Raw genomic sequence first — 25,256 nt, forward strand, 5'->3', positions numbered from 1 at the left:
CCATGAGAGACCTCAGTCTGTGGAGGAGTGGCCAGAGGTGGGCCAGGCTGGGTCAGTGCAGTGCAGGAGTGAGGTGGAGAGAGGGAAAGGGCCAGATCCTAGAAAAGATTAAGTAATAAAAACCAATGAGATTGTTAGATTGATGTAGGGGCAAGGGAGCAGGAAGAAGCACCCGTTTCCACCTGGGTGCATGGGGCTATGATGAAACCACCAACTACAGTAGACAATAGAGGAGGAGACTATATTTGGAGGGGAACGATGCCTCATTTAGTTTGGAATCTGTTTTTTTGTTTTGTTTTTGAGACAGAGTTTTGTTCTGTCGCCCAGGCTGGAGTGCAGTGGCACAATCTCGGCTCACTGCAAGCTCCCCCTCCTGGGTTCAAGCCATTCTCCCACCTCAGCCTCCTGAGTAGCTAGGACTACAGGCGCCCACCACCACACCTGGCTAATTTTTTGTATTTTTAGTAGAGACGGGGTTTCACTGTGTTAGCCAGGATGGTCTCGATCTCCTGACCTCGTGATCCGCCTGCCTCGGCCTTCCAGAGTCCTGGGATTACAGGCTTGAGCCACCGCACCCGGCCAGTTTGGAATCTGTTATACGGGAGATCCATGTGTGGCATCTCAGCAGAGTTGTCCATTGGAAACTTGGATGTACACATTTCCAGTTCAAAAGAGAGGACAAGGCTCCAGGCAGCAATGAGTTCTACCTCAATTTTATTCTCCAAACCTGACAGTAAGTTACCATCAAGAAAGTCTTCAGGCCAGGCATGGTGGCTAATGCCTATAATCCCAGCACCTTGGGAGGCCAAGGCGGGTGGATCACCTGAGGTCAGGCGTTCAAGACCAGCCTGGCCAAAATGGTGAAACCCCATCTCAATTAAAAACACAAAAAATTAGCCGGGCATGGTGGCCGACACCTGTAGTCCAAGCTACTCAGGAAGCTGAGGCAGGAGAATTGCTTGAACCCAGGAGGCGGAAGCTGCAGTGAGCCGAGATGGTGACACTGCACTCTAGCCTGGGTGACAGAGTGAGACTCCATCTATAAAAAGTAAAAAAGAAAGTCTTCAGTGAAAGGAGATTCGCCCTATCAGCTATGAAAGCACAGAGGGAAGGAGCATGGAGTCGGGGCTGCCTGCAGTCAGATCCTGGCCTCACACCCTCGCCAGGGAAACAGGCTCGCGGGTACAAAGGTTGTGTGCCTCAACTTCCTCATGGAAGCACGTGAGATTATTTTATAACCATAGAGTGGAGACAGTCAGTATGACCACCAAACCCAGGAGCCATATATTAAAATATTGATAAATTTAACTATATAAAAAAATTTTTGCCGGGTACGGTGGCTCACACCTGTGATTCCAGCAGAAAATCAGATCAGGAGATCACAGAAGGTCAAGGAACTAGTGAGACAGCAGGAATGGAGAGCAAGGGGGTCAGCAGGAAGCTTGGAGAATCTGCAAAATAGTAGATTACAAAGGATCAAAAGTCAGTGAGGTTCAACAAGAGGTAGGGTGAGATAATGACCAAAGACAGAGCGAACACTTCCAGGTTCATTCTGTGAGGTCAGCAACACCATGACCTGAAAGCCAGATAAAGACCCTGCAAGAAAAACAATACACAAAATACAGATGAAAAGCCTGGTAAATATTGATGGGAAAATCTTCAACAAAATTCTAGCAAACCAACTTTCACAGCATGTTAAAAGGACTGTATGCCATGACCAAGTTGGAGATAGTCCTGGAATGCACGTATCACCCAAAACAGGAAAATTAATGTAGTGCACCCCATTAACAGAATGAAGGACAAAACCCGCATGATCATCTCAACTGATACAGAAAAAACATTGGACAAGATTGAACACCCTTTCCTTTTTTTTTTTTTTGAGATGGAACCTTGCTCTGTTACCCAGCCTGGAGTGCAGTGGTGCCATCTTGGCTCACTGCAACTTCTGCCTCCCAGGTTCAAGCGATTCTTCCCCCTCATCCTTTCGAGGAGCTAGGATTACAGGTGTGCACCACTACGCCCAGCTAATTTTTGTATTTTTGGAAGAAACGTGGTTTTACTATATTGGCCAGGCTGGTCTCGAACTCCCGACCTCAAGTGATCCGCCCACCTTGGCCTCCCAAAGTGCTGGGCTTGCAGGCTGCGCCACGGTGCCCAGCCTGAACACCCTTTCCTGGTAACACACTCCAAAACCAGGAAGACAAGGAATGTACTGCAGCAAAATAAAGGCCAGTCATGCAAGGCCCATGGCTGAAAGTCAGTCATTTTAGGTGAAAGACTGAAATCTTTGCCTCCAAGATCAGGAACAAGAGAAGGATGCCCGATCTCACTACTTCTGTTCAACATAGGATTTGAAGTCAGGCCGGGCATGGTGGCTCACACCTGTAATCCCAGCACTTTTGGAAGTCGAGGCAGGTGGATGACATGAGGCTATGAGTTTTGAGACCACCCTGGCCAACATGGCAAAACCCCATCTCTACTTAAAAAAAAAAAAAAAAAAAAAAAAAAAAAAAAAGATTTGAAGTCCTAGCCAGAGCAATTAGGCAATTAGGCAAGGGATAAAAAAGCATCTAATTTGAAATGGAACTAGCAAAACCATCTCTGTTTGCAGGTGACAAAATCTCATATATAGAAAATCCTAAGTATTGCACAAAAATACTTGTTGAATGAATGAATTCAGCAAAGTTCCAGGAAACCAATTTAACATGCAAGCAAAAATGGATTGCATTTCTGTGCACTAAATATAAACAATCTGAAAAGAAAATTAAGAAAATAATTCCATTTACAATAATGTCAAAAAATAAAGTAAGATCTTTAGGAATAAACCTAACCAGGGAGGTGAAAGACTTGTACACTGAAACTACAAAACATTGCTGAACAAATGAAAGAAGACACAAATAAGTGGATGACATTCTTGTTCGTGGAGTGGAAGGATTAATATTGTCAAGGTGTCCATGCCACCAACAACAAACTCCAGATACAATGCAAATCCTATGAAAACCCCAATGGCATTTTTTTTGCTCAAAGAAAAAATTCATCCTGAAATTCAAATGGAATCTGAAAGCACTACCACAAAGCAAAATAATCTTTTGAAAGGTGAACAGAGTTAGAGGACACGCATTCCCTGATTTCCAAATATATTAAAAACTATGGTAATCAAAATGGTGTGGTACTGAAATAAAGACATAAATAGGCCAGGTGCAGTGGCTGATGCCTGTAATCCCAGCACTTTGGGAGGCTGAGCTGGGCGGATCACCTGAGATTGGGAGTTCAAGCCCGGCCTGACCAACATGGAGAAACCCCATCTCTACTAAAAATACAAAATTAGCTGGGCGTGGTGGTGCATGCCTGTAATCCCAGCTAATCGGGAGGCTGAGGCAGGAGAATCACTCGAACCCGGGAGGCAGAGGTTGCAGTCAGCCAAGATCATGCCATTGCATTCCAGCCTGGGCAACAAGAGTGAAACTCTGTCTCAAAAAAAAAAAAAAAAAAAAAAGACATAAATAGACCAGTGGAATAGAATACAGAGCCCACAAATAAACCCTCACATAGATAGTCAAATGATCCTCAACAAGGGTGCCAAGATGACCACTCAACGAAGAATAGTTTCTTCAACAAACTATTGTTGAGAAAGCTCTTGAGAAAGCTGGGTACTCACATGCAAAACATAAAGGTGCATCTCTGCCAAAAAAATTAATTCAAAATGGATTAAACACTTCAACGTAAGACCCAAAACTGTCCAGTGTCTAGAAGAAAATACAGGAGAAAACATAGGGTGATGAGACAAGATGGTGGGTCCTTGCACCATTATCCCCAGACCCGTGGCTTTTATTCCACAGGGGAAGGATGGTTTGTATTCCACAGTTGAAGTATGATCACATCAAGGCTGTTTGACTCCAGGGCAGGATTTATGATACGTACCTGCTGTTACACAAGGAACGATAGATCAACTGGAAATCTTAGAGGCCTTCCCAGAACTGGGGTTAATCAGAAGCCACCATGGCAGATTAGCTTCCAAGATGGAGTTGCCTTAGCCTCCACAATATTAAAAGTAGAACTACCATATGATCCAACAATCTCACCTCTGGGCATATATCCAACGAATTGAAAGCAGGGTCAGGAAGAGGTGTTTGCACACCGATGTTTGTAGTAGCATTACTCAAAATACCCCAAACGTAGAATCAACTGAAATGTCCATCAAACAAAATATGGTGTCTGTAGTCCAAGCTACTCGGGAAGCTGAGGTTGGGAGAATGACCTGAGCCCAGGAGGTTGAGGGTGTAGTGAACTATGATTGTGCCACTGCACTCCTTCCTGGGTGACAGTATAAGATCCTGTCTATTAAAAAAAAAAAGTTCTGAACAAAATTATTGAATCTTTTTTATTTAGTTATTTATTTTGAGACAAAGTCCTGCTTTGTCACCCAGGCTGGAGTGCAGCAGTGCAATCTCAGTTCACTGCAACCTCCACCTCCTGGGTTCAAGCGATTCTCTTGGCTCAGCCTCCCAAGTAGCTGGGATCACAGGTGTGTGCCACAACACCCAGCTACTTCTTGCATTTTTAGTAGAGACGAGGTTTCACCATGTTGGCCAGGCTGGTCTCGAACTCCTGACCTCAGGGGATCCACCCGCCTCGGCCTCCCAAAGTTCTAGAATTGTAGGCGTGAGCCACTATGCTTGGCCTCAACCTTTAAAGGGAAGGAAATTCTTACACATGCTCTAGTATAAATGAGCCTTGAGGACATTATGCTAAGTGAAATAAGCTAGTCACAAAAAGATAAATACTGTCTGATTCCACTTATATGGTATCTGGAGTAGCCAGATTCCTAGAAACAGGAAGCAGAAAGGTGGTTGTCAGGGGCACGGAGGAGATGGGAATGGAGAGTTAATATTTAAAGAACATAGAATTTCAGTTTTACTGGCCCAGTGTGGTGGCTCACACCTGTGAGGAACATGCCTTGGAAGGCTGAGGTAGGTGGATCACTTGAGGCCTCGAGTTCGAGCCCAGTCTGGCCAACATGGCGAAACCCTGTCTCTACTAAAAATACAAAAAATAAGCTGGGTGTGGTGGGGGCACCTGTAATCCCATCTGCTCAGGAACCTAAGGCAGGAGAATCACTGGAACCCAGGAGATGGAGGTTGCAGTGAGCTGAGATCACGTCACTGCATAGCAGCCTGGGTGACAGAGCAAGACTCTGTCTCAAAAAAAAGAAAGAGAACTTTTGAGTTTCAGTTTCACAAGATGAAAATGTTTTGGAGATCTGTTTCACAACCATGTGAATACACTTCACACTGCCAAACTGTACACTAAGCAATGGTTAGGATGGTAAATTCTAGGTAGTTTTTTTTTTTTTAGACAGAGTCTCGCTTTGTCACCCAGGCTGGAGTGCAATGGTGCGATCTTGGCTCACTACAACCTCCACCTCCCAGGGTCAAGCAATTCTTCTGCATCAGCCTCCTGAGTAGCTGGGAGTACAGGCACATGCCACCACGCCCAGCTAATTTTTGTAATTTTGGTAGAGACGGGTTTTCACCATGTTGTCCAGGCTGATCTCAAACTCCTGACCTCAGGTGATCTGCCCACCTTGGCCTCCCAATCCTGGGATTATCACCTCGTGAGCCACCGCACCCGCCTTAGGTGTTACGCTGGAAGGAGTGAAAGTTGCAACATGAAAATGATACTAGCAGTTAATATTTCAGAGTTCCCAGTCCTAACATTAAAAAACAAAAAACCTGTAGAAGTGGAAGGAGGCCCCTGGAGTTGAGGGGTGCTGTGAGGCCTGGGTTCAGAGGGTGTCTCTGTGGACGCAGAGACCTCCCGGGAGGAGGCTGGATGGTGGAGGGGATGTCTGTGGACCAGGAGCCCAGTGCTTGGGAAACACTGCAGGGATGCCACGAGGATGGGAGGGGCAGGGCACAGTGGGAGAGGCAGCAGAGGATTCAGGGTGGGACTAGCCAGAGGGGAGGGGAAGTCTAGTGGTGGCAACAGAATTTGAACAGCCACAAACATGAGTCCCAAGCACAAGGCTCCCAAGGCTGGAGGGCAGACACAGCTGCCACCCGGAAGGAAACCACAGGCGCGGTCTCCCTGAGGACCTGGAGGGAGAGGCGGGGGTGCCTATGTCAAGGGAAGGGAAGGGAAGGAAGAGATGGGTGGGCGAGGGCTCAGCGGTAGAGGGAGCCAGGTAGGGGCTGAGCAGAGAGCTCAAGAGCGAAGGAAGCCAATGGAGGGTATCAAGGTTGTGGGGGATGGGGGGGCGGTTTCAGGAGGTGACGTGGTGGACAACAGGGAGAACAGGTCGGAGGGGGGAGCCTCAGGGTGCCAGCTGAGTCCCAGGCCCTTCCTGACGGGTTTGAGCAGAGCTGCTCTGCTGCTCTGGTCCCTCTAAGGAGGGCCTCAGCCTAGGGCGCAGCAGAGAAGGTGGGATGGAGACTGCTATCACCTGGATGCCACCCTGACTCACTGTTGGTCCCCCTACAGGTCAGCAGCGGACTAAAGCCACAACCCCAGCCAGGTGAGTGCTCGGTCTCCCCAAGGGGATGGGGAGTACAGGTGCGGGCAGGTGACGGGTTTGGAAATCAGGGACTGTGCTGCTAAGAACCCCACAAGCCCAGCCTGCCACAAATTCTCCTGAGTTTTTGCCACCACCCACTTACATCTGATCTCTGAAGCAACTGCCTTGCTTGCCTCCCTGTAATAATCCTGGCCCTGCATCTAAAAACACTTCCCCTCCTGCAGATGGCAGGGCACCAAGCAGTGACTTCTGACCAACAGAGTGTGGAGAGAAGGGATGTGTATTAGCCCTGGAGAACGTGATGTGAGACCCGCTTGTGAGTCCTCCACACTGGTTCCCCACTGGCAAGATACATGGAGAGCACCCTGAGGACCTTTAAAAAGGCAAAACCGCAAGGCAGAAGGAGGCTCGGTCCCTGAATCACCGACTGGAGGAGAATTACCTACAAGAGCCTTCATCCAGGAGCATCCACACTGCAATGATACAGGAATGAGGTCTGAACTCCACTGAATTAAACCACTGGCATTTGGGGGCTGTTCATTATAGCAGTGCTAAGAGTTCCTTTATCCTCCCCAAGGATGGAAAAATACAATTTATTTTGCTTACCGTATACCCCTTTTCTCCTCGTCCAGATTTTCCAATCTGCATGGTGGCTGTCTTCTCCTATGGCAGAAGGTTTTGGGGAATAAATAGCGTGAAACGCTGCTGCCACTTCCCTGTGCATCTCCCACATGGCTGCCAAGTGCCCCTTCCTGCTCTGCAGTACCTTCGTCCAGTCATGATGCAGGGAGCATCCCCGCTAGAAACAGATGGCACTCACAGATTTAAAGCAGTTGGAAGCAAGTTTAAGAAGGGAAATCTTTTTTTTTTTTTTTTTTGAGACAGAGCCTCACTCTGTCATCACCCAGGCTGGAGTGCAGTGGCGCAATCTCTGCTCACTGCAATCTCTGCCTCCTGGGTTCAAGCCATTCTCGTGCCTCAGCCTCCCAAGTAGTTGGGATTACAGGCATGCACCCCCACACTCAGCTAATGTTTGTATTTTTTAGTGGTACTGGAGTTTCGCCAAGTTGTCCAGGCTGGTCTCAAACTCCTGGGCTCAAGCAATCCTCCAGCCTCAGTCTCCCAAATAGCTGCAATTACAGGTGTGAGCCACCGTGCCTGGCTGAAAGGGAATCATTAAGGAATGGGCAGGGGCAGGAACACTGTCAGAGACGGTGTGTTGGCCACAGCTAGTACAGCAAATTGGCTGCTTCCTATGATCACATGGGTTGAGGGCTCAGTTCCACAAGGCTGCCCCCGCATCAGATGCCAGTCGCAAGCTCACGTGGTGCCTGTGCTTCCGACACAGGGCTATAAAAATTGGGGTTCCCATGATCCCCTCCTTGGGTTCAATTAATTTTCTAAAATGGCACCTAGAACTCAGGGAAGCCCTTTACTCACATGTGTCCCCTTATAGAGGATATTATAGGGCCTGGCGCCATGGCTCATGCCTGTAATCTCTGTGCTTCGGGAGGTTGAGGGGGGAGGTTCACTTCAGCACAGGAGTTTGAGACCAACCTGGGCAACATAGCAAGACCTTGTCTCAAAATAAAGATATAGGATATTACAAAGGATAGTGATGAACAGCCAGATATAAGAGATACACAGAGGGAGGCCTGGGGGAAGGGGTGCAAAGCTTCCGTGTCTTCTCCAGGCACTGCACCCTCTAGGAAGCTCCATGAGTTCAGTTATCCAGAAGCTCTCTGCATCCCTTTTGGGTTTTTATGGGCTTCATTATAAAGGCGTGATTGGGCCAGGCACAGTGGCTCATGTCTGTAATCCCAGCACATTTTGAGGCTGAGGTGGGAGAATCAATTGAGCCCTCAGGTGGCAACTGAGGCTGCAGTGAGTTGTGATTGCACCACTGTACTCCAGCCTGGGTGACAGAGAGAGACCCTGTCTCAAAAAAAAAAAGACAAAACAAAACAAAAAACCTGGCCAATATGGTGAAACCCCCTCTCTACTGAAAATGATCGTCGCCTGATCCCCACTCCTTGAAGATGCCTCCACCCTCTCCATACACATTTGGTCAGCACTAACTGCCCTGGGTGACAGGCACACTGCACTGGGTGACAAGGATCCAAAGCTACACCAGCCAGTGCCCCAGCCCTCAAGCACCTCCCTGTGCAGAAGGAAGACACGCAGAAAAGGGAAGCGTGGTTGTCACAGAGGCCCAGAGGACTGCCGGCTGATGTCACTGAATGGGGAAGTGGTTGGCCGCACGGGCCCCAAGCTCAGACCTGATGCCACAGTGGACGTTCATGGGCCATGTGACCTCAGGCTAGGCTCAGAACCACCCTCACGGCCTCCGTTTCTTTCTCTATAAATTGAGGACCATACAGAGATGCTGCCTACCTCCTGGGATTGTCCAGAAAGTTAAAAGCTCTTTTAAAATGCACCTGCTGGGCCAGGTGCAGTGTCTCACGCCTGTAATCCCAGCACTTTGGGAGGCCGAGGCAGGCAGATCACAAGGTCAGGAGGTCAAGACCAGCCTGAACAACATAGCAAAGCCCCATCTGTACTAAAAATACAAAAAGTAGCCGGGCATGGTGGCAGGTGCCTGTAATCCCAGCTACTCAGGAGGCTGAGGCAGGAGAATCACTTGAACTCAGGAAGTGGAAGCTGCAGTGAGCCGAGATTGTACCATTGCACTCCAGCCTGGGTGACAGAGCGAGACTCCGTCTCAAAAAATAAAAATAAATAAAATGCACCTGCTGGCAGGGCGCGGTGGTTCACGCCTGTAATCTCAGCAACTTTGGGAGGCCTAGGGAGGTGGATCACCTGAGGTAAGGTGTGCAAGACCAGCCTGGCCAACATGGCGAAACCCCATCTCTGCTAAAACTACAAAAATTAGATGGGCATAGTGGTGGGCACCTGTAGTCCCAGCTACTCGGGAGGCTGAGGCAGGAGAATCGCTTGAACCTGGGAGGCAGAGGGAACCAGTGAGCCTAGATGGCGCCACTGCACTGCAGCCTGGGCGACAGAGTGAGACTCCGTCTCAAAATAATAATAATAATAATAATAAAACAAAATGCACCTGCCATTTCTTTCCATCAGGTATGGCCATGGAAATGAGGGTCATAAGGGAAGCAGTGTATCCTCACAGATCCCCAGAAACGAGAGAGACAGTCATGCAGGGCCACTTGGGAAAGCACCAGGGTCCCTCAGGGAGTAGAGGAAGCCAGGGGAAAACGGGGGTGAGACTCTTTGTTATGCTTTCCCTGGAAAAGGCAAGGAAGGGTATGCAGGTTTAGGATTGGCTAGTTAGAATAACGTTAGCAGGCTCTGGGGATTAGGGGCTGTCATTTGTTATTTGGTGCCTGGCCCAGGATGATGAAGGCAGAGAAATATTGCCTCCTGAAGGGTGAGAGGCAGCTAGAAGAGCTGGTTCAGTATTGGGGCCCTGGATTAGCTGGTTTGCATATGAAAGGCACACTCAGCCAGGAGCCGTGGCTCAAGCCTGTAATCTCAGCACTTTGGGAGTCTGAGGTGGGCAGATCACAAGGTCAGGAGATGGAGACCATCTTGGCCAATGTGGTGAAACCCTGTCTCTATTAAAAATACAAAAATTAGTTGGGCATGGTGGCGCGCACTTGTAATCCCAGCAACTTGGGAGGCTGAGGCAGGAGAATTGCTTGAACCCGGGGTGGAGGCTGCAGTGAGCCGAGACCGTGCCACTGCACTCCAGCCTGGCAACAGAGTGAGACTCCGTTTCGGGAAAAAAAAAGGGACACTCTCAGAGGGGTCATTTGCTAGCTCTAACAACTGGCTGGCTCTGGCAGGGGCAGCCCCTCTCTCTGGTCTTGGAGGTCCAAGATGCCAGAATATCAGCAATCCAGTGGGGCTTGGTGAGGTGGCTCACACCTGTCATCCCAGTACTAAGGGAGGCCGAGGCAGGAGGATTGCTTAAGCCTAGGAACTTGAGACCAGCCTAGACAACATAGTGAGACCCCATCTCTCAAAAAAAAAAAAAAAAAAATTTAGCCGTGTGTGGTGGTGTGTGCCTGTGGTCTTCACTACTCGGGAGGCTGAGGTCAGCAAATCGCTTCAGCCCAGGAGTGATGGTGATCGCATCCCTACACTCCAGTCTGTGGACACTCTAGTACCTTGAGGACAGTACAGCCTGATTACAGAAGCTTTACAGCAAGTCTTGAAGTCAGGTATTATAAATCTTCCACCTTCATTCTTCATTTGTAAAGGCCTTTTGGCTATTCTAGGTCCTTTGAATTACTGTAAGAATGTTACAGTTGGCTTGTGAACTCCACAAAGCCTATGGGATGTCGACTGGGATCAGAGGAAAGCAGGAACAGGGTGGGTGCCAAGGAGGGGTGAGGGGCTGGGGCAGGGATGGATGTGGCCAGTGAGGACAGGAGGATACTTGTTGGGGGAATGTGGGGACATCCAAGCAGTGGTTCTCATAATGCGGTGCAGGGTACTTACCCCCTCCCTGCCCCTGCTCCCCACACACGACTTCCCACGCCTCTCCCATGAGCACCTGCACTAAGGGGCTGCATTTAGGCTCTGTCCACGTTGGAATCATGCCCTCCTCCAGGCCTTCCTCCTCCTCCCAGAAGCCCTGTCTGTGAGAGAGCCACAGCCCCAGGCTCAGTCCCAGGTTCTGTCACTGCTGTTGGGGGAGGAGGATGAACAAATCCTGGAGACCTCACACCATCCCAGAGCAGAAATCCTGACACAGAAGGAATCTCCCATGGGGGTTCAGCTGGATCCAGGGCCTGAAAGTGACATAAACGTGCACCTTGCATCTAAGGAGACCGCACGTGGCAGCACTGGGCAGCATGTGCCCTCCAGAGCTACCCAGAGGCTGTTGGCTATAAGTTCTATGTGGCCCCCACATTGGACAGCCTGGTAAGCAGGTGACATTTCAGCCAGGTCCTCAGGCAGGGCAGGCCACCCTCTCGAGGCCGTGCCCAGACAGCCAGGTCGTCCCTTGTCCTCTCTTCAGCCCATCTTTCCAGCTGGGACCAGTTCAGCCCAAAGCCCCCGTCCCCCAGTTTCCCTGTGGGTTGAATGGAGATGTGTCACCTCAGAATGTTGCAAAGCAGAGAATGAGGTGTTTAGGGCCTGGCTCAGACGGAGGGGTTTCCTGAGCATGGGGAACTTGTTTCCTCAGGCCTGTGAAGGGAGGGAGGGCAGGCCGGCCTGGCTGGCCCTGGGAAGCACAGAGGAGCCTACTGGGACCAGGGAAGAGACTAAGAAGAGAAGGGAGGCCCGTCCCTGCCTGCTTCTGTCTCAAGAAGGCTGATGCCACTTCCTCTGATGAAATCCTGTCTTCCCCCACGGCCCCTCAACTGATGCCACCTCACCCTGGAAAGGGTGGGCAGAGCCTCCTACGGAGGGAGCCCTGTGGACCAACAAAGCTCCCTGCTCCAGTGACCACCCCCAGGCAAAGGCCGGCAGATCCCCCTGTTAGAGACGGGCCCAGGACTGTGTGCGGGGTAGGTGTTGCTCTGAGCCTTCACTTTCTTCTGTGTCCAAGGAAGGTTCTGGATCAGCCAAGGGTTCAGGTGTGTGGAGGGAATGACCTGAGGGGCTGTATGAAGGGACAGCCTCCTGTCCTGCACTCAGAAGTTGAGGCCCAGAGATTCCACCCTTCAGCCAGGCCCAGACATCTGGGTTGAGGGGGCTCCAATCCTGGACCCACCACTGCAAGTCACGTGGCCTGGGGCAGGGCTTCTCGGAGCCCTGTCCCCTCCTGTGTAGGGCGGGAGGTCAGAGGGGAGCCTGCAGATCCAGTCTCACGTCTGGGGGGTCAAGGGGTGGCCTCCAGAAGGACCAGTCTCTGTGCAGGGGACCATTAGCCCCCTCACCCCTTGAGCAAGGTCGTGGTCCCTGCACCAAGAAAGAGGGCCTGGGGCAGGAAGAGGCCAGCTGGGTCTTGGTGGTGCCTGGGGACTGCATGGGAACCCCTGCCAGGCAGGGAGAGGGACAGAGGACAAGCTGGGGGCTCTGCTGCTTGGGCTGGGGGCTGAGCACCTGTGACCTCCACCGGCTTCCTCCTCCTCCTCTCTGAGGACTGAATCTGGGGCGCAGAAGGGCAGAGATTCAGGCCTACCTTTCCTCTCCCTGAAAGAGCCTGCGCTGGCCCTGGGCAGAGAGAAGGATGAGAAGTGAGGCTGAGTGAGGTGGGGTCTGCAGGGATCCAGGTGGGAGGGGCTCAGCCAGCCAAGGTCAGGCCCAGCCCCTTAAGGTCAGGCCCAGCCCCTCGGCAGGAGGACGGGGACTGCGGCCTTTGGGCAGGGCTGACTTGGCACTGACCACAAGGGAGGCCCTTTTGCAATAAGGGAAAAGAAGCCAGATGGATAAAGGAAGTGCTGGTCCACCCCGGAGGTACACGGGTTTGGGGAAGGCTCCCGGCCCCCACAGCCCTCTTCGGAGCCTGAGCCCGGCTCTCCTCACTCACCTCAACCCCCAAGCGGCCCCTCCACAGGGCCCCTCTCCTGCCTGGACGGCTCTGCTGGTCTCCCCGTCCCCTGGAGAAGAACAAGGCCATGAGTTGGCCCCTGCTGCTGCCCCTACTGCCCCTGCTGCTGCCACCAGCATTTCTGCAGCCTGGTGAGTACCCAGGACCGCCCAGATGTGGGCTTTGCCCAAACCACAGGAGGGGCCAACCCAAGACAAAGGTGGGACATCTGGGGCAGGGGCCAGGCTCCCACTACCAGGAATCAAGGGCGGGTCCCACAGGGGCGGGTGCCCCCATCCTCTCCCCTTCCTTTCTCCCCCATGCCTGAAGAGTGGGAGACCCAGGCCAGAGGTCAGTCCAGCCACCTGTCACACGACTGCCTGTGGGTGAAGGTGCGGGAGGGTCTGAGGTCACCCTCTTAGTGTCCTGAGGTGGTTTCAAGGTCTCTCCTCCACTCACTCCCTCCCTCCTCTAGGTGGCTCTGCAGGATCTGGTCCAAGCTACCTTTATGGGGTCACTCAACCAAAACACCTCTCAGCCTCCATGGGTGGTTCTGTGGAAATCCCCTTCTCCTTCTATTACCCCTGGGAGTTAGCCACAGCTCCCGATGTGAGAATATCCTGGAGACGGGGCCACTTCCATGGGCAGTTCTTCTACCGCACAAGGCCGCCTTCCATTCACAAGGATTATGCAAACCGGCTCTTTCTGAACTGGACAGAGGGTCAGAAGAGTGGCTTCCTCAGGATCTCGAACCTGCGGAAGGAGGACCAGTCTGTGTATTTCTGCCGAGTTGAGCTGGACACACGATCAGGGAAGGAGCAGTGGCAGTCCATCGAAGGGACCAAACTCTCCATCACCCAGGGTGAGTCCAGCTGCCCTGGCACCCACTTTGCCCACCGCAGTGAGGCTTTTATGATCTCTGGTGACGTCGTCCCCAGCACCTCAGACCCCACTTCTTCTGATGACCCCTAAGTTCTCTCTTTGGCCCCTAACACTTCCTCAGGCCTTTGCCACCTCTCCCCTTTTCTCTCCCCCTTGTCTCCACATCTGATCTGCTTTCCCCGACCATCCCCCTCACTGTCCCCTCCAGATCCAGCCCCGCCCCCACTCCTCAGGCCTCAGCATCTGCCGGACCCTCTAATTATCCTTCATTTTTTCTCCAAAATGAGGCTCCAGCCTGGCCTCTCCCCATGACCTCCAGGCAGATTTGATCTCTCCAGGATGTGGCTCACCCATTCTTTGTCATGTGTCTCTGTGTGGAGTCCCCGTTAGTGCCTCAGGGTGGGCCCCATACCTTCCATCTCTCACAGTCACGAGCTCATTCAGGAACCCCCAGCAGGTGCCCAGTGGCTGGCCCTGGGAGCCCTGCAGTCCCTGGGTCAAGCCCTATCACCTGGGTTCCCATCTGCCAACTTCCTTCTCCCCCTCTGCTTCCCAGAAGTGTCCTTCAGCTCCTCCCTGACCTGCCTCGCCTCTTCCCTCACGTGTCATATCCCTCTCTTCCTGCATCCATCCTTTACCCTCCTTACTTCTCCCTGGCCCCTGCAGCCCCCACTCTCCCTGACAAGCCCCTGGGTTCTTCCAGACGTGCTCTCCCTGTCCTCCACTCTGGTCTTGCTACTCTGTCCTTCCCAACACTAAGGGACGCGTCTGCAGAAGCAAGAGCAGCAGCCCCCATTCACTGAGGCACCATGGCATGGCCCTGGCAAATCGCTTCGTGTGCATTGCCCTAGTGAACCCTCACCAAGACTCCACAATAGCAAGAGGAACTGCTATTCTCTTCAATTTACAGACCGGGAAACTGAGGCTAACAGAGCCTATATAGCTGCACTAGTGGTGCAGATGGGATTTGGAAGGGATGGTGAGGGACTGGCATGGTGGCTGATGCCTGTAATCAACAATTTGGGAGGCCGAGGTGGGTGGATCACCTGAGGTCAGGAGTTCGAGACTAGCCTGGCCAACATGGTGAAACCCCGTCTCTACTAAACATACAAAAATTAGCCAGGCGTGGTGGCGCATGCTTGTAATCCTAGCTACTCGGGAGGCTGAGGCAGGAGAATCACTTGAACCCGGGAGGCGGAGGTTGAGGTGAGCTGAGATTGAGCCACTGCACTCCAGCCTGGGTGACAAAGTGAGACTCTGTCTCAAACAAACAAACAAACACACACACACAATGAAAGGGATGGTGAGCTGCAGAGCTTTCTCACCTAACCTCTAGCTACAGGGCCTCGTCTATTGAGTTGACCATAGTGTTCGCTTTGACCTACTTTTGAACCTAGTGATGGGATGTGTTGCACTAATAGATCTTCTGTTTTATTCAGAAAGGGCGTCGGGGAAATTTGAACCTACGTTTATCTGTCTCCAGATCAGTGGGGTGAGGGGAGTTTCTCCCAGGCCCAGGCAGGAACGGGGTGCATTGTCTGTGGAAAATGTTTTAGGAAACTAATCTTTGGCCAGGTGGGTTTGTTTTTTCTAATCACTTGCACTGGCAATCCTAAACAACGCCAGGGATAAATTACTCTTCCCTGCAGGGACCTGCAGGGATGGACACTCTCGCTGCCTGCGCCCTGGTAAACCACTGCACCATCTTAACCACTGCGTTGGTTTTGGAGCAGATGGAGAGCGGCTCCATAATCCAAATGAAGCAAGACAGCCTTGAACTTTGATTTCCTACATATTTCCTTAAATGGCCTTTTTCGAGAGATTTGGGTTTTTCTCCGGCCTTCTCTTCCTCTTTCCTTAATTCCTGCTTGCTTTTCTCACCTCTCGGCATAGGTCAGATTTGTAGTTTTTTTCACTAATAAATTGTATTTTCAATTAATTCAATTAATTGAATATTCATGCTTATTATAAAAAACACAAAATTCAGGAAAGCAATAAAAAGAGAAAAAAGTTTTTTTTTTTTTTTTTTGAGACAAAGTCTCTCTCTGTCACCCAGGCTGGAGTGCAATGGCACGATCTTGGCTCACTCCAACCTCCACCTCCCAGGTTCAAGCGATTCTCCCGCTCAGCCTCTGAGTAGCTAGAATTACAGGCACCCACCATCATGCCAGGCTAATTTTTTATTTTTGTAGAGACAGGGTTTCACCATGTTAGCCAGGCTGCTGTCGAACTCCTGACCTCGGATGATCTGTCCGCCTTGGCCTCCCAAAGTGCTGGGATTACAGGCGTGAGCCACCTTGCCCTGCCTTTTTTTTTTTTTTTTTTTTTTGAGACAAGAGTCTCGCTCTGTCACCCAGGCTGGAGTGTGGTCATGGCTTACTGCAGTGTCGACCTCCCAGGCTCAAGTGATTCTCTTGCCTCAGCCTCCCAAATAGCTGGGACTACAGGCATGCACTACCACACTTGGCTAATATTTGTATTTTTTTTGTAGTCATGGGATTTTGCTATGTTGCCCAGGCTGGTCTCAAACTCCTGAGCTCAAGTGATCCACCTACCTTGGCCTCCCAAAGTGCTGGGATACAGGCATGCGCCACTGTGTCTGGCAAAAAAAATTTTTTAATCCAACTGAAGTACCATCATGCTAAGATACAACAAACTAAAGGGGTATTTGTAGCAGATATAACTAAGTTTGTTGTTGGCTTATTAATGTTTTTTACATAATTTTACTTTTGTAACCAAACCTAATTGTGTTCTTCTTTGTCACTTTTCTATTTCTTTTTTTTTTTTTTTTTGAGATGGAGTCTCACTGTGTCTCCCAGGCTGGAGTGCAGTGGCGTGATCTCAGCTCACTGCAAGCTCCGCCTCCCAGGTTCACGCCATTCTCCTGCCTCAGCCTCCCGAGTAGCTGAGACTACAGGTGCCCGCCACCACGCCCGACTAATTTTTTTGTATTTTTAGTAGAGACGGGGTTTCACCGTGTTAGCCAGGATGGTCTCGATCTTCTGACGTCGTGATCTGCCCGCCTCGGCCTCCCAAAGTGCTGGGATTACAGGCTTGAACCACCATGCCGGCCTTTTCTGTTTTATTTCTAAGCACAAAAATCCCAATTTCCACTATAGGTTGAAAATATTGGCCAGACACAGTGGCTCATGCCTGTAATCCCAGCAATTTGGGAGGCCGAGGTGGGTGGATCACCTGAGGTCAGGAGTTCGAAACTAGCTGGCCAACATGGTGAAACCCCGTCTCTACTAAAAATACAAAAATTAGCCTGGTGTGGTGGCACATGCCTGCAGTCCCGGCTACTCAGGAGGCCGAGACAGGAGAATTGCTTGAACCCGGGAGTTGGAGGAGGCTTCAGTGAGCCAAGATCGCACCACTGCACTCCAGCCTGAGCGACAGAGCAAGGCTTCTTAATTTAAAAAAAAAATTTGTATGTAGTGATAATTTATTTTGGTATACGGCATAAACAACTAAATTGATCTTTATATGAAGTAATATAATCAGTTGTCCCAACCCCATTTATTGCGTTTTTATCTGCTTCTCTATTGATACATTAGGCCTGGTTTTAAAATTATTTTTGTAGAAGAGCATCCATTTCTGGTCAGTCAATTCTGCTTCACTGATCTGTCTTTTCTTACATCAGCACACAGGTTTAGTGATTGTAACTTTATCACATTTCAATGCCTAAGACTATTTCCATCTCAAACATATTACTCCTTCCTCAAAAACTTTTTTAGGCTGGGTGCAGTGGCTTCATGCCTGTAATCCCAGCACTTTGGGAGGCTGAGGCACGAGGATGACTTGAGCCCAAGAGTTTGAGACTTAACATGGGCAACATGGTGAGACCCCATCTCTAAAAAAAAAAAAAAAAAATTAGCCAGTTGTGGTAGTGCACACCTATGGTCCCAGCTACTCAGGAGGCTGAGACAAGAGAATCGCTTGAGGCCAGGAGGTTGGGGCTGCAATGAGCTGTAATTTTGCAACTGCACTCCAGCCTGAGTGACAGAGCAAGACCCTGTCTTAAAAAACAAAGCAAAACAAAAAATATTTTTCTGTTGTTGCCTGCCTGTTCCTTCCCCAATGTTAGAATAAGTTTATCTAATTTAGGAAAAACGAAAACAAAAACAAAAAACAACACTCTTTTAAGTCAGTTGCATTAAACCTGTTACCCAATTGACAGAAACTGAAATCAGGCTAATACACAATCTTGCCATCAGGAATAAGGTCCTATTTTATATCCCTCAGTAAACCTTGGTAGTGTTCTGCCAAACATCATATAAATGTCTCATAAGATTGTTTAACTGTCTGTAGTGAGCTGAGATCATGCAACTGCACTCCAGCCTGGGTGACAGAGCCAGATCCTGTCTCAGGAAAAAAAAAAAAAAAGATTTTTTTACCCTGTGTATTTCCTTTTGTTAGTAATATGCAAGATTACTTTTTGAATCCTTAATAATTGTCATTGTAAAAGTAATGCATAGGCGGCCAGGCGCGGTGGCTCACACCTGTAAACCCAGCACTTTGGGAGGCCAAGGTGGGTGGATCACGAGGTCAGGAGATCGAGACCATCGTGGCTAACACGGTGAAACCCCATCTCTGCTGAAAGTACAAAAAAATTAGCTGGGTGTGGTGGCGAGCACCTGTAGTCCCAGCTACTCGGGAGGCTGAGGCAGGAGGATGGTGTCAACTCGGGAGGTGGAGCTTGCAGTGAGCAGAAATCGTGCCACTGCACTCCAGCCTGGGCAACAGAGCGAGACTCTGTCTCAAAAAAAAAAAAAAAAAAGTAATGCATAGGCCGGGTACAGTGGTTCCTGCCTGTAATCCCAGCACTTTTGGAGGCTGAGGTGGGCTGATCACCTGAGGCCTGGAGTTCGTGACCAGCTTGGCCAACATGGTGAAACCTTGTCTGTGCATGGTGGTGTGTACCTGTAATCCCAGCCACTCAGGAGGCTGAGGCGGGAGAATCCCTTGAACCCAGGAGGTGGCAGTTGCAGTGAGCCAGATCATGCCATTGCACTGCAGCCTGGGTGACAGAGCAAGACTGTGTCTCAAAAAAAAAAAAAAAAGGCCAGGTTTGGTGCCTCACCTCTGTAATCCCAGCACTTTGGGAGGCCGAGGAGGGTGGATCTTGAGGTCAGGAGTTCGAGACCAGCCTGGTCAATATGGTGAAACCCTGTCTCTACTAAAAATACAAAAAAATTAGCTGGGCGTGGTAGCACGCGCCTGTAGTCCCAGCTACTCAGGAGGCTGAGGCAGAAGAATCGCTTGAACCTGGGAGACGGAGTTTGCAGTGAACCGAGATTGCACCACTGCACTCCAGCCTGGGCAACAGAGGGAGACTCTGTCTCCAAAAAAAAAAAAATTAATGCATAAAATCTGGCCAAGATGGTGGGTTATATGCATGTTTACCACCACCCCCTCCCAGAGTCTACTAAAATGATAGCAAAGGGAATTTTTTAAGAAAGAAATCCTCAAGAACAAGAAATATATGAACTGGATGTACAAAAGCAAAATTTGAGAAGCTGGAAACAGACTAATGGAATTGGTTTAGGAGCCCAGATGAGCTAAACCCTAAGCCAGCGTTGGGAAACCCAGATGAATGGCAATTTGTACCACAAAACTCTGTAAAGGTTCAGTAATGCTGGCCCCGAGTACCCCTGAAAGTAGGAGTGAAGATGGGTCTGAAAACTAGAGGACATTGAAAATCTACTTCAGAAGCAGGGAAACCTCCATTCCCCATTCCCCTACCCTAGCCCAAAGACGAGAGGTTTGCTTTCCAGAATAGATGAACCAGAGGGCCTCTGGGGGAGCACCCCAGGGATAACTGGCAAGGCAACTGGGGTCTGGTCCTCATACCGAATCCCCCAGCACCGGGGACTATATCTTGGCCTCATCTGTGTTTGGCAAGCCTAAGGCAGAGTCCCTATATGATTAAATGAAACAAACTTCTCCCATGAAACGCAAAGAACAAAACAAACAGGAAAAACAGAAAGAGGAACCTGGAAGAAACCAAAACAGTTCAGGGAGAATAAAACTTTAAAATACTCAGCATTTCCTTCTACTCAGAAAGCTAAGAGACCTGTGCATGTGATAAGACAGGGTGCTTTACAAACGAACGTGCCAACCACAAAGAAAGCTCTGGGAAATTTAAGATACAATAGCAAAAATAAAAAATTCCATTAAAGGGCTGGGCGTGGTGGCTCATGCCTGTAATTCCAGCACTTAGGGAGTCCAAGACAGGAGGATTATTTGAGGCCAGGAGTTCAAGACCAGCCTGGGCAACACAGCAAGAATCTGGCAACATAGCAAGACTCTGTCTCTATAAAAAAATAAAATTTAAAAATTGGCTGGGTGTGGCCTGTCGTGATAGCTCACGCCTGTAATCCCAGCACTTTGTTAGGCCGAGGCCGGCGAATCACTTGCAGTCAGAAGTCGAGACCAGCCTGGCCAACACAGCGAAACCCTCCCTGTCTCTACTAAAAATACAAAAAAATTAGCCGGGTGTGCTGGTGTGTACCTGTAATCCCAGCTACTCGGGAGGCTGAGGCCTAAGAATCACTTGAACCCGGGAGGCGGAGGTGGCAGTGAGCTGAGATCACACTACTGCACTCCAGCCTGAGTGACAGAGTGAGACTCCATCTCCAAAAAAAAAAAAAAAACACGGTGGCTCACGCCTGCAATCCCAGCACTTTGGGAGGCAGAGGCGGGTGGATCAGGAGGTCAGGAGATTGAGACCATCCTGGCTAACAAGGTGAAGCCCCGTCCCTACTAAAAATACAAAAAATTAGCTGGGCGTGGTGGCGGGCGCCTGTAGTCCCAGGTACTCGGGAGACTGAGGCAGGAGAATGGCTACTCAGGAGGCGAGGCAGGAGAATGGGAGGCGGAGCTTGCAGTGAGCCGAGATAGCGCCACTGCACTCCAGCCTGGGCGACAGAGTGAGACTCCCGTCTCACAAACAAACAAAAAAAAACTAGCTGGGTATAGTGGCACATGTCTGTAGTTCCAGCTACTCAGGAGGATGAGGCAGGAGGATCACTTGGGGCTGGGAGGTCAAGGCTGCAGTAGCTGTGGTCCCACCACCGGTGGCACTCCAGCCTGGGTGACAGAGTGAGATCCTGACTCAAAAAAGAAAAAAAAAAAAAATTAAAAAAACCCACCACCACCACCAAAATCACCAAAAATGCACCCAAGGATGAAATTTACTTTTGAGTGTGGGAATAAATATGTAAATGTGAGAGGTGACAGCATGCTGGCAGCCCTCGCAGCCCTCGCTTGCTCTCGGCACCTCCTCGGCCTTGGTGCCCACTCTGGCCGCGCTTGAGGAGCCCTTCATCCCGCCGCTGTACAGTGGGAGCCCCTTCCTGGGATGGCCGAGGCCCGAGCCGGCTCCCTCAGCTTGCAGGGACGTGTGCAGGGAGAGGAGTGGGCGGGAACTGGGGCTGCACGCGGCGCTTGCGGGTCAGCTAGAGTTCCGGGTGGGCGTGGGCTTGGCGGCCCCGAACTCGGAGTGGCCAGCTGGCCCGCCGGCCCTGGGCAGTGAGGGACTTAGCACCTAGGCCAGCAGCTGCGGAGGGTGCGCCTGCTCCCCCAGTAGTGTCAGCCGACCAGCACTGTGCTCGATTTCTCGCCAGGCCTTAGCTGCCTCCCCGCAGGGCAGGGTTTGGGACCTGCAGCCCGCCATGCCTCAGCCCACCCCACACCCCACCCCACCCCACCCCACCCCACCCCACCCCGTAGGCTCCAGCGCAGCCCGAGCCTCCCCAAGGAGCGCCACCCCCTGCTCCACGGCGCCGGTCCCATCACCACCCAAGGGCTTAGGAGTGCGGGAGCAAGGTGCGGGACTGGCAGGCAGCTCCACCTGCAGCCTCGTTGGGGATCCAACGGGTGAAGCCAGCTGGGCTCCTGAGTCTAGTGGGGACTTGGAGAAACCTTTATGTCTAGCTAAGGGATTGTAAATACACCAATCAGCACTCTGTATCTAGCTCAAGGTTTGTGAATGCACCAATCAGCACCCTGTATCTAGCTCAGGGTTTGCATATGCACCAATTGGCACTCTGTATCTAGCTAATCTAGTGAGGACTTGGAGAACCTTTATGTCCAGCTAAGGGATTGTAAATACACCAATCAGCACTCTGTATCTAGCCCAAGGTTTGTGAATGCACCAATCAGCGCTCTGTGTCTAGCTAATCTAGTGGGGACTTGGAGAACTTTTGTGTCTAGCTCAGGGATTGTAAACGCACCAATCAGCACCCTGTCAAAACGGACCAATCAGCTCTCTGTAAAACAGACCAATCAGCTCTCTGTAAAATGGACCAATCAGCAGGATGTGGGTGGGGCCAGATAAGGGAATAAAAGCAGGCTGCCCAGCGACAAGTAGCAACCTGCTCAGGTTTCTTTCTACAGTGTGGAAGGTTTTTTTCTTTTGCTTTTTGCACTGAATCTTGCTGCTGCTCGTGCTTTGGGTCCACACTGACCTTTATGAGTTATAACACCGCGAAGGTCTGCAGCTTCACTCCTGAAGCCCATGAGACCGCGAACCCACCAAAAGGAAGGAAACTCTGAACATATCCAAACATCAGAAGGAACAAACTTCTGGACACGCCGTCTTTAAGAACTGTAATACTCAAACCGTGAGCGTCCACGGTTTCATTCTTGAAGTCAGTGAAACCAAGAACCCAATTCCGTGCACAAATGGATTAGTTCTGTTTGTGTCAGGTGATGGTGAAAAAAGAGGAGAACTGAAGTGGAGGGAGTGGGACAGAGATTGATAAGGGTGGCCTTGTAGTCACATTGAACAGGGAAGACTGCTGTGAGATGAAGCAGAGCCTGGTGTAGGGTAACTGGGGAGACCTTTGAGTGAGGCACAGTTGGGGAAACCAGTCAGGGACGGGGAGATACCGTGGGACCAGCAGCAGGCCTCTGAAGAGCAAGGGGAGGGAGCCCAGAGAAGACTGGAATGTGTAGAGAGGAACTGTGGTCTCTGGAGTCAGAAGTTACAGGGCACCAGAGCCCACAGATGGGGTCCTCCAAGGCCAGCTCCAAAGGCACAATGCAGGGATAGAAGAACTGGGGAGCAGACCTGGAGAAGCCCCAGGAAGACCCAGGCTAGACACTGATTGGTAGAACATAATGGGGAGGTTGGGAGAAGAATGTTCCACTCACATGGGACAAGTGTGGCTGAAGACAAAGGGAAGAGGCAGAGGGTGGAAGGAGGTGGGGAAGATACTGTGTGGCTTTGAAAGCCAAGGAAACAACTCACTTTTGCTCTGAGTGCCATGGGAGCGAAGGAGCGTTTCCTGCAGGAGTGCTGAAATCTGACTCACGCTTTTTTTTTTTTTTTAATTACTTTTTTTGTGATGGAGTCTTGCTCTGTCGCCCAGGCTGGAGTGCAGTAGCATGGTCTTTGGTCACTGAACCTCTGTCTCCCGTGTTCAAGGGATTCTCCTGCATCAGCCTCCCGAGTAGCTGGGATTACAAGTGCCTGCCACCACACCCGGCTAATTTTTATATTTTTAGTAGAGACAGGGTTTCACCATGTTGGCCAGGCTGGTCTCGAACTGTTGACTTAAGGTGATCCGCCTGCCTTGGCCTCCCAAAATGCTGGGATTACAGGTGTAAGCCTCCATGTCCGGCCCCAACTCACAGCTTAAAAGCATCCGTCTCGCTGTGGTATGGAGGAAAAAATTACAGGGGAGCGAAGTCAGAAGCAGGGAGACCGGGGAGAGATGACGCAGCTTGGCTTAGCGAGATGGCAGTGCACGAGGTGAGAGTTGGCTGATAACTGGTTATATTTTGAAGACAGGGCAGACAGGATTTGCGGATGGATTGGATGTGGGGTATGAGAGGGAGGGAAGGAAGGATGACTCTAAGGTCCTTGGCCTGAGCATCTTGAAGGACAGAATTGCCATTTACTGAGTGGGGGAAACAGGGAAGAACGGGTTTGGGAGGAAATCAAGAACTCTGTTTTGGACACTTTACGTTTGAGTCGTTACTTAGACATACAAATGGAGGTGTGAACAGGTAGTAAGATCTCTGAGTCGAGTGCAGGGGGAAAATTGGTTGGATATATCAACTTGGAACCCAGCCTGGGCAACATAATGGAACCCCGTCTCCACCAAAAAAAAAAAAAAAAAAAAAATTTTTTTTTTTTTTGAGACGGAGTCTCACTCTGTCACCCAGGCTGGAGTGCAGTGGCATGATCTTGGCTCACTGCAACCCCTGCCTCCAAGTTCAAGTGATTCTTCTGCCTCAGCCTCCTGAGTAGCTAGGACTGCAAGGGAGCGCTACCACACCCGGCTAATTTTTTTTTCATTTTTAGTAGAGATGGGGTTTCACCATATTGCTCAGGCTATCCATAAAAAAATTTTTACTTTATTTTATTTTTATTTTTATAAATATTTCTTTTCTTTTTATTATTATTATTATTATTATTATTATTATACTTTAGGCTCTATGGTACATGTGCACAACGTGCAGGTAAGTTACATATGTATACATGTGCCATGCTGGTGCGCTGCACCCACCAACTCGTCATCTAGCATTAGGTATATCTCCCAATGCTATCCCTCTCCCCTCCCCCCACCCCACAGCAGTCCCCGAAGTGTGATGTTCCCCTTCCTGTGACCATGTGTTCTCATTGTTCAGTTCCCACCTATGAGTGAGAATATGCGGTGTTTGGTTTTTTGTTAAAATTTTTAAATTATCTGGGCATGGTGATGTGCGCCTGTAGTCCCAGCTACTCAGGAGGGTGAGGTGGGAAGATCGCTTGGGCCCAGGAGTTGGAGGCTGCAGTGAGCCATGGTTGTACTTTTGCACTCCAGCCTGGGCGACAGAGGAAGACCAATCAGGATACCACTGATATTTAATGTCACACAGTGAATGAGATCATCTGGGAAGTGAGTGTGGCTAGAGAGGAAGTTTTAGGACTGGGCCCTGACATTAGGTTTGGGCAGATGAAGAGAAATCAACAGAGACGTCTCAGAAGGAGCTAAGTAAGAGTGAGGCAGGAGAACCAAGGGAAGTGGTGTCCCAGAAGCCAAGTGAATAACTCACTTCACAAAAGGGGGAGTGAGGAGTATCAAATGCTGAAAAGCTGAGTCAGATAAAGAAAATGGGGGTGTAAGATCTAAATTCTCCATGTCAATAGTAGGAAGTGAGTAGATACCACCTAAAACAAGCAAATCAAGCAACAGCAATATTCTCATGCTGTTTAGAAATAGGTTAACACCAAAATAAATATTTTCAGCACCAAAGTTGCTGAAAATAGTTGCCTCTGGGGAGTTGGAAGGGAGTGAGGAGGCAGGTGCAGGAGGCTGCTGTTTTTTTCTAAGTTGTGTGAAATTTGTTGGGTCTGAATTATGTGCCGATTGTATCTTGTACTTGATTGTATCTTGTACTTGATGC

General features: G+C 50.2%; 1 protein-coding gene and 1 long non-coding RNA gene across 11 annotated transcripts in view; one reads left to right on the forward strand and one right to left on the reverse strand.

Annotated features, from left to right (window-relative positions):
* LOC129041094 (paired immunoglobulin-like type 2 receptor alpha) overlaps positions 1–25,256 on the forward strand; it is a 49,826-nt gene that overhangs the window by 9,159 nt on the left and 15,411 nt on the right. For 2 of the 10 annotated variants that reach the window (XM_054496291.1, XM_054496292.1), the window contains exons 1-3: positions 11,772–12,009; positions 12,988–13,126; positions 13,450–13,836. In XM_054496291.1, the coding sequence (XP_054352266.1) occupies positions 11,866–12,009; positions 12,988–13,126; positions 13,450–13,836 (670 nt within the window). In that variant the 5' untranslated portion in view covers positions 11,772–11,865. Of the gene's footprint in view, positions 1–6,480; positions 6,515–6,738; positions 7,127–7,146; positions 7,364–11,771; positions 12,010–12,824; positions 13,127–13,449; positions 13,947–15,505; positions 15,766–25,256 lie in introns of those variants that run through there. The other 8 variants (XM_063668166.1, XM_063668167.1, XR_008503795.1 and 5 more) reach the window with 8 other exon arrangements.
* LOC129041098 (uncharacterized) lies at positions 10–7,179 on the reverse strand. Its single transcript, XR_008503796.1, has 3 exons — positions 7,121–7,179; positions 1,348–1,451; positions 10–98 (listed from the first exon to the last, which is right to left on the reverse strand). It is a non-coding gene; the product is annotated as an uncharacterized LOC129041098 (long non-coding RNA).

This window comes from Pongo pygmaeus, chromosome 6 (assembly GCF_028885625.2).
Source record: "Pongo pygmaeus isolate AG05252 chromosome 6, NHGRI_mPonPyg2-v2.0_pri, whole genome shotgun sequence".
NCBI classification, from domain to species: Eukaryota; Metazoa; Chordata; class Mammalia; order Primates; family Hominidae; genus Pongo; species Pongo pygmaeus.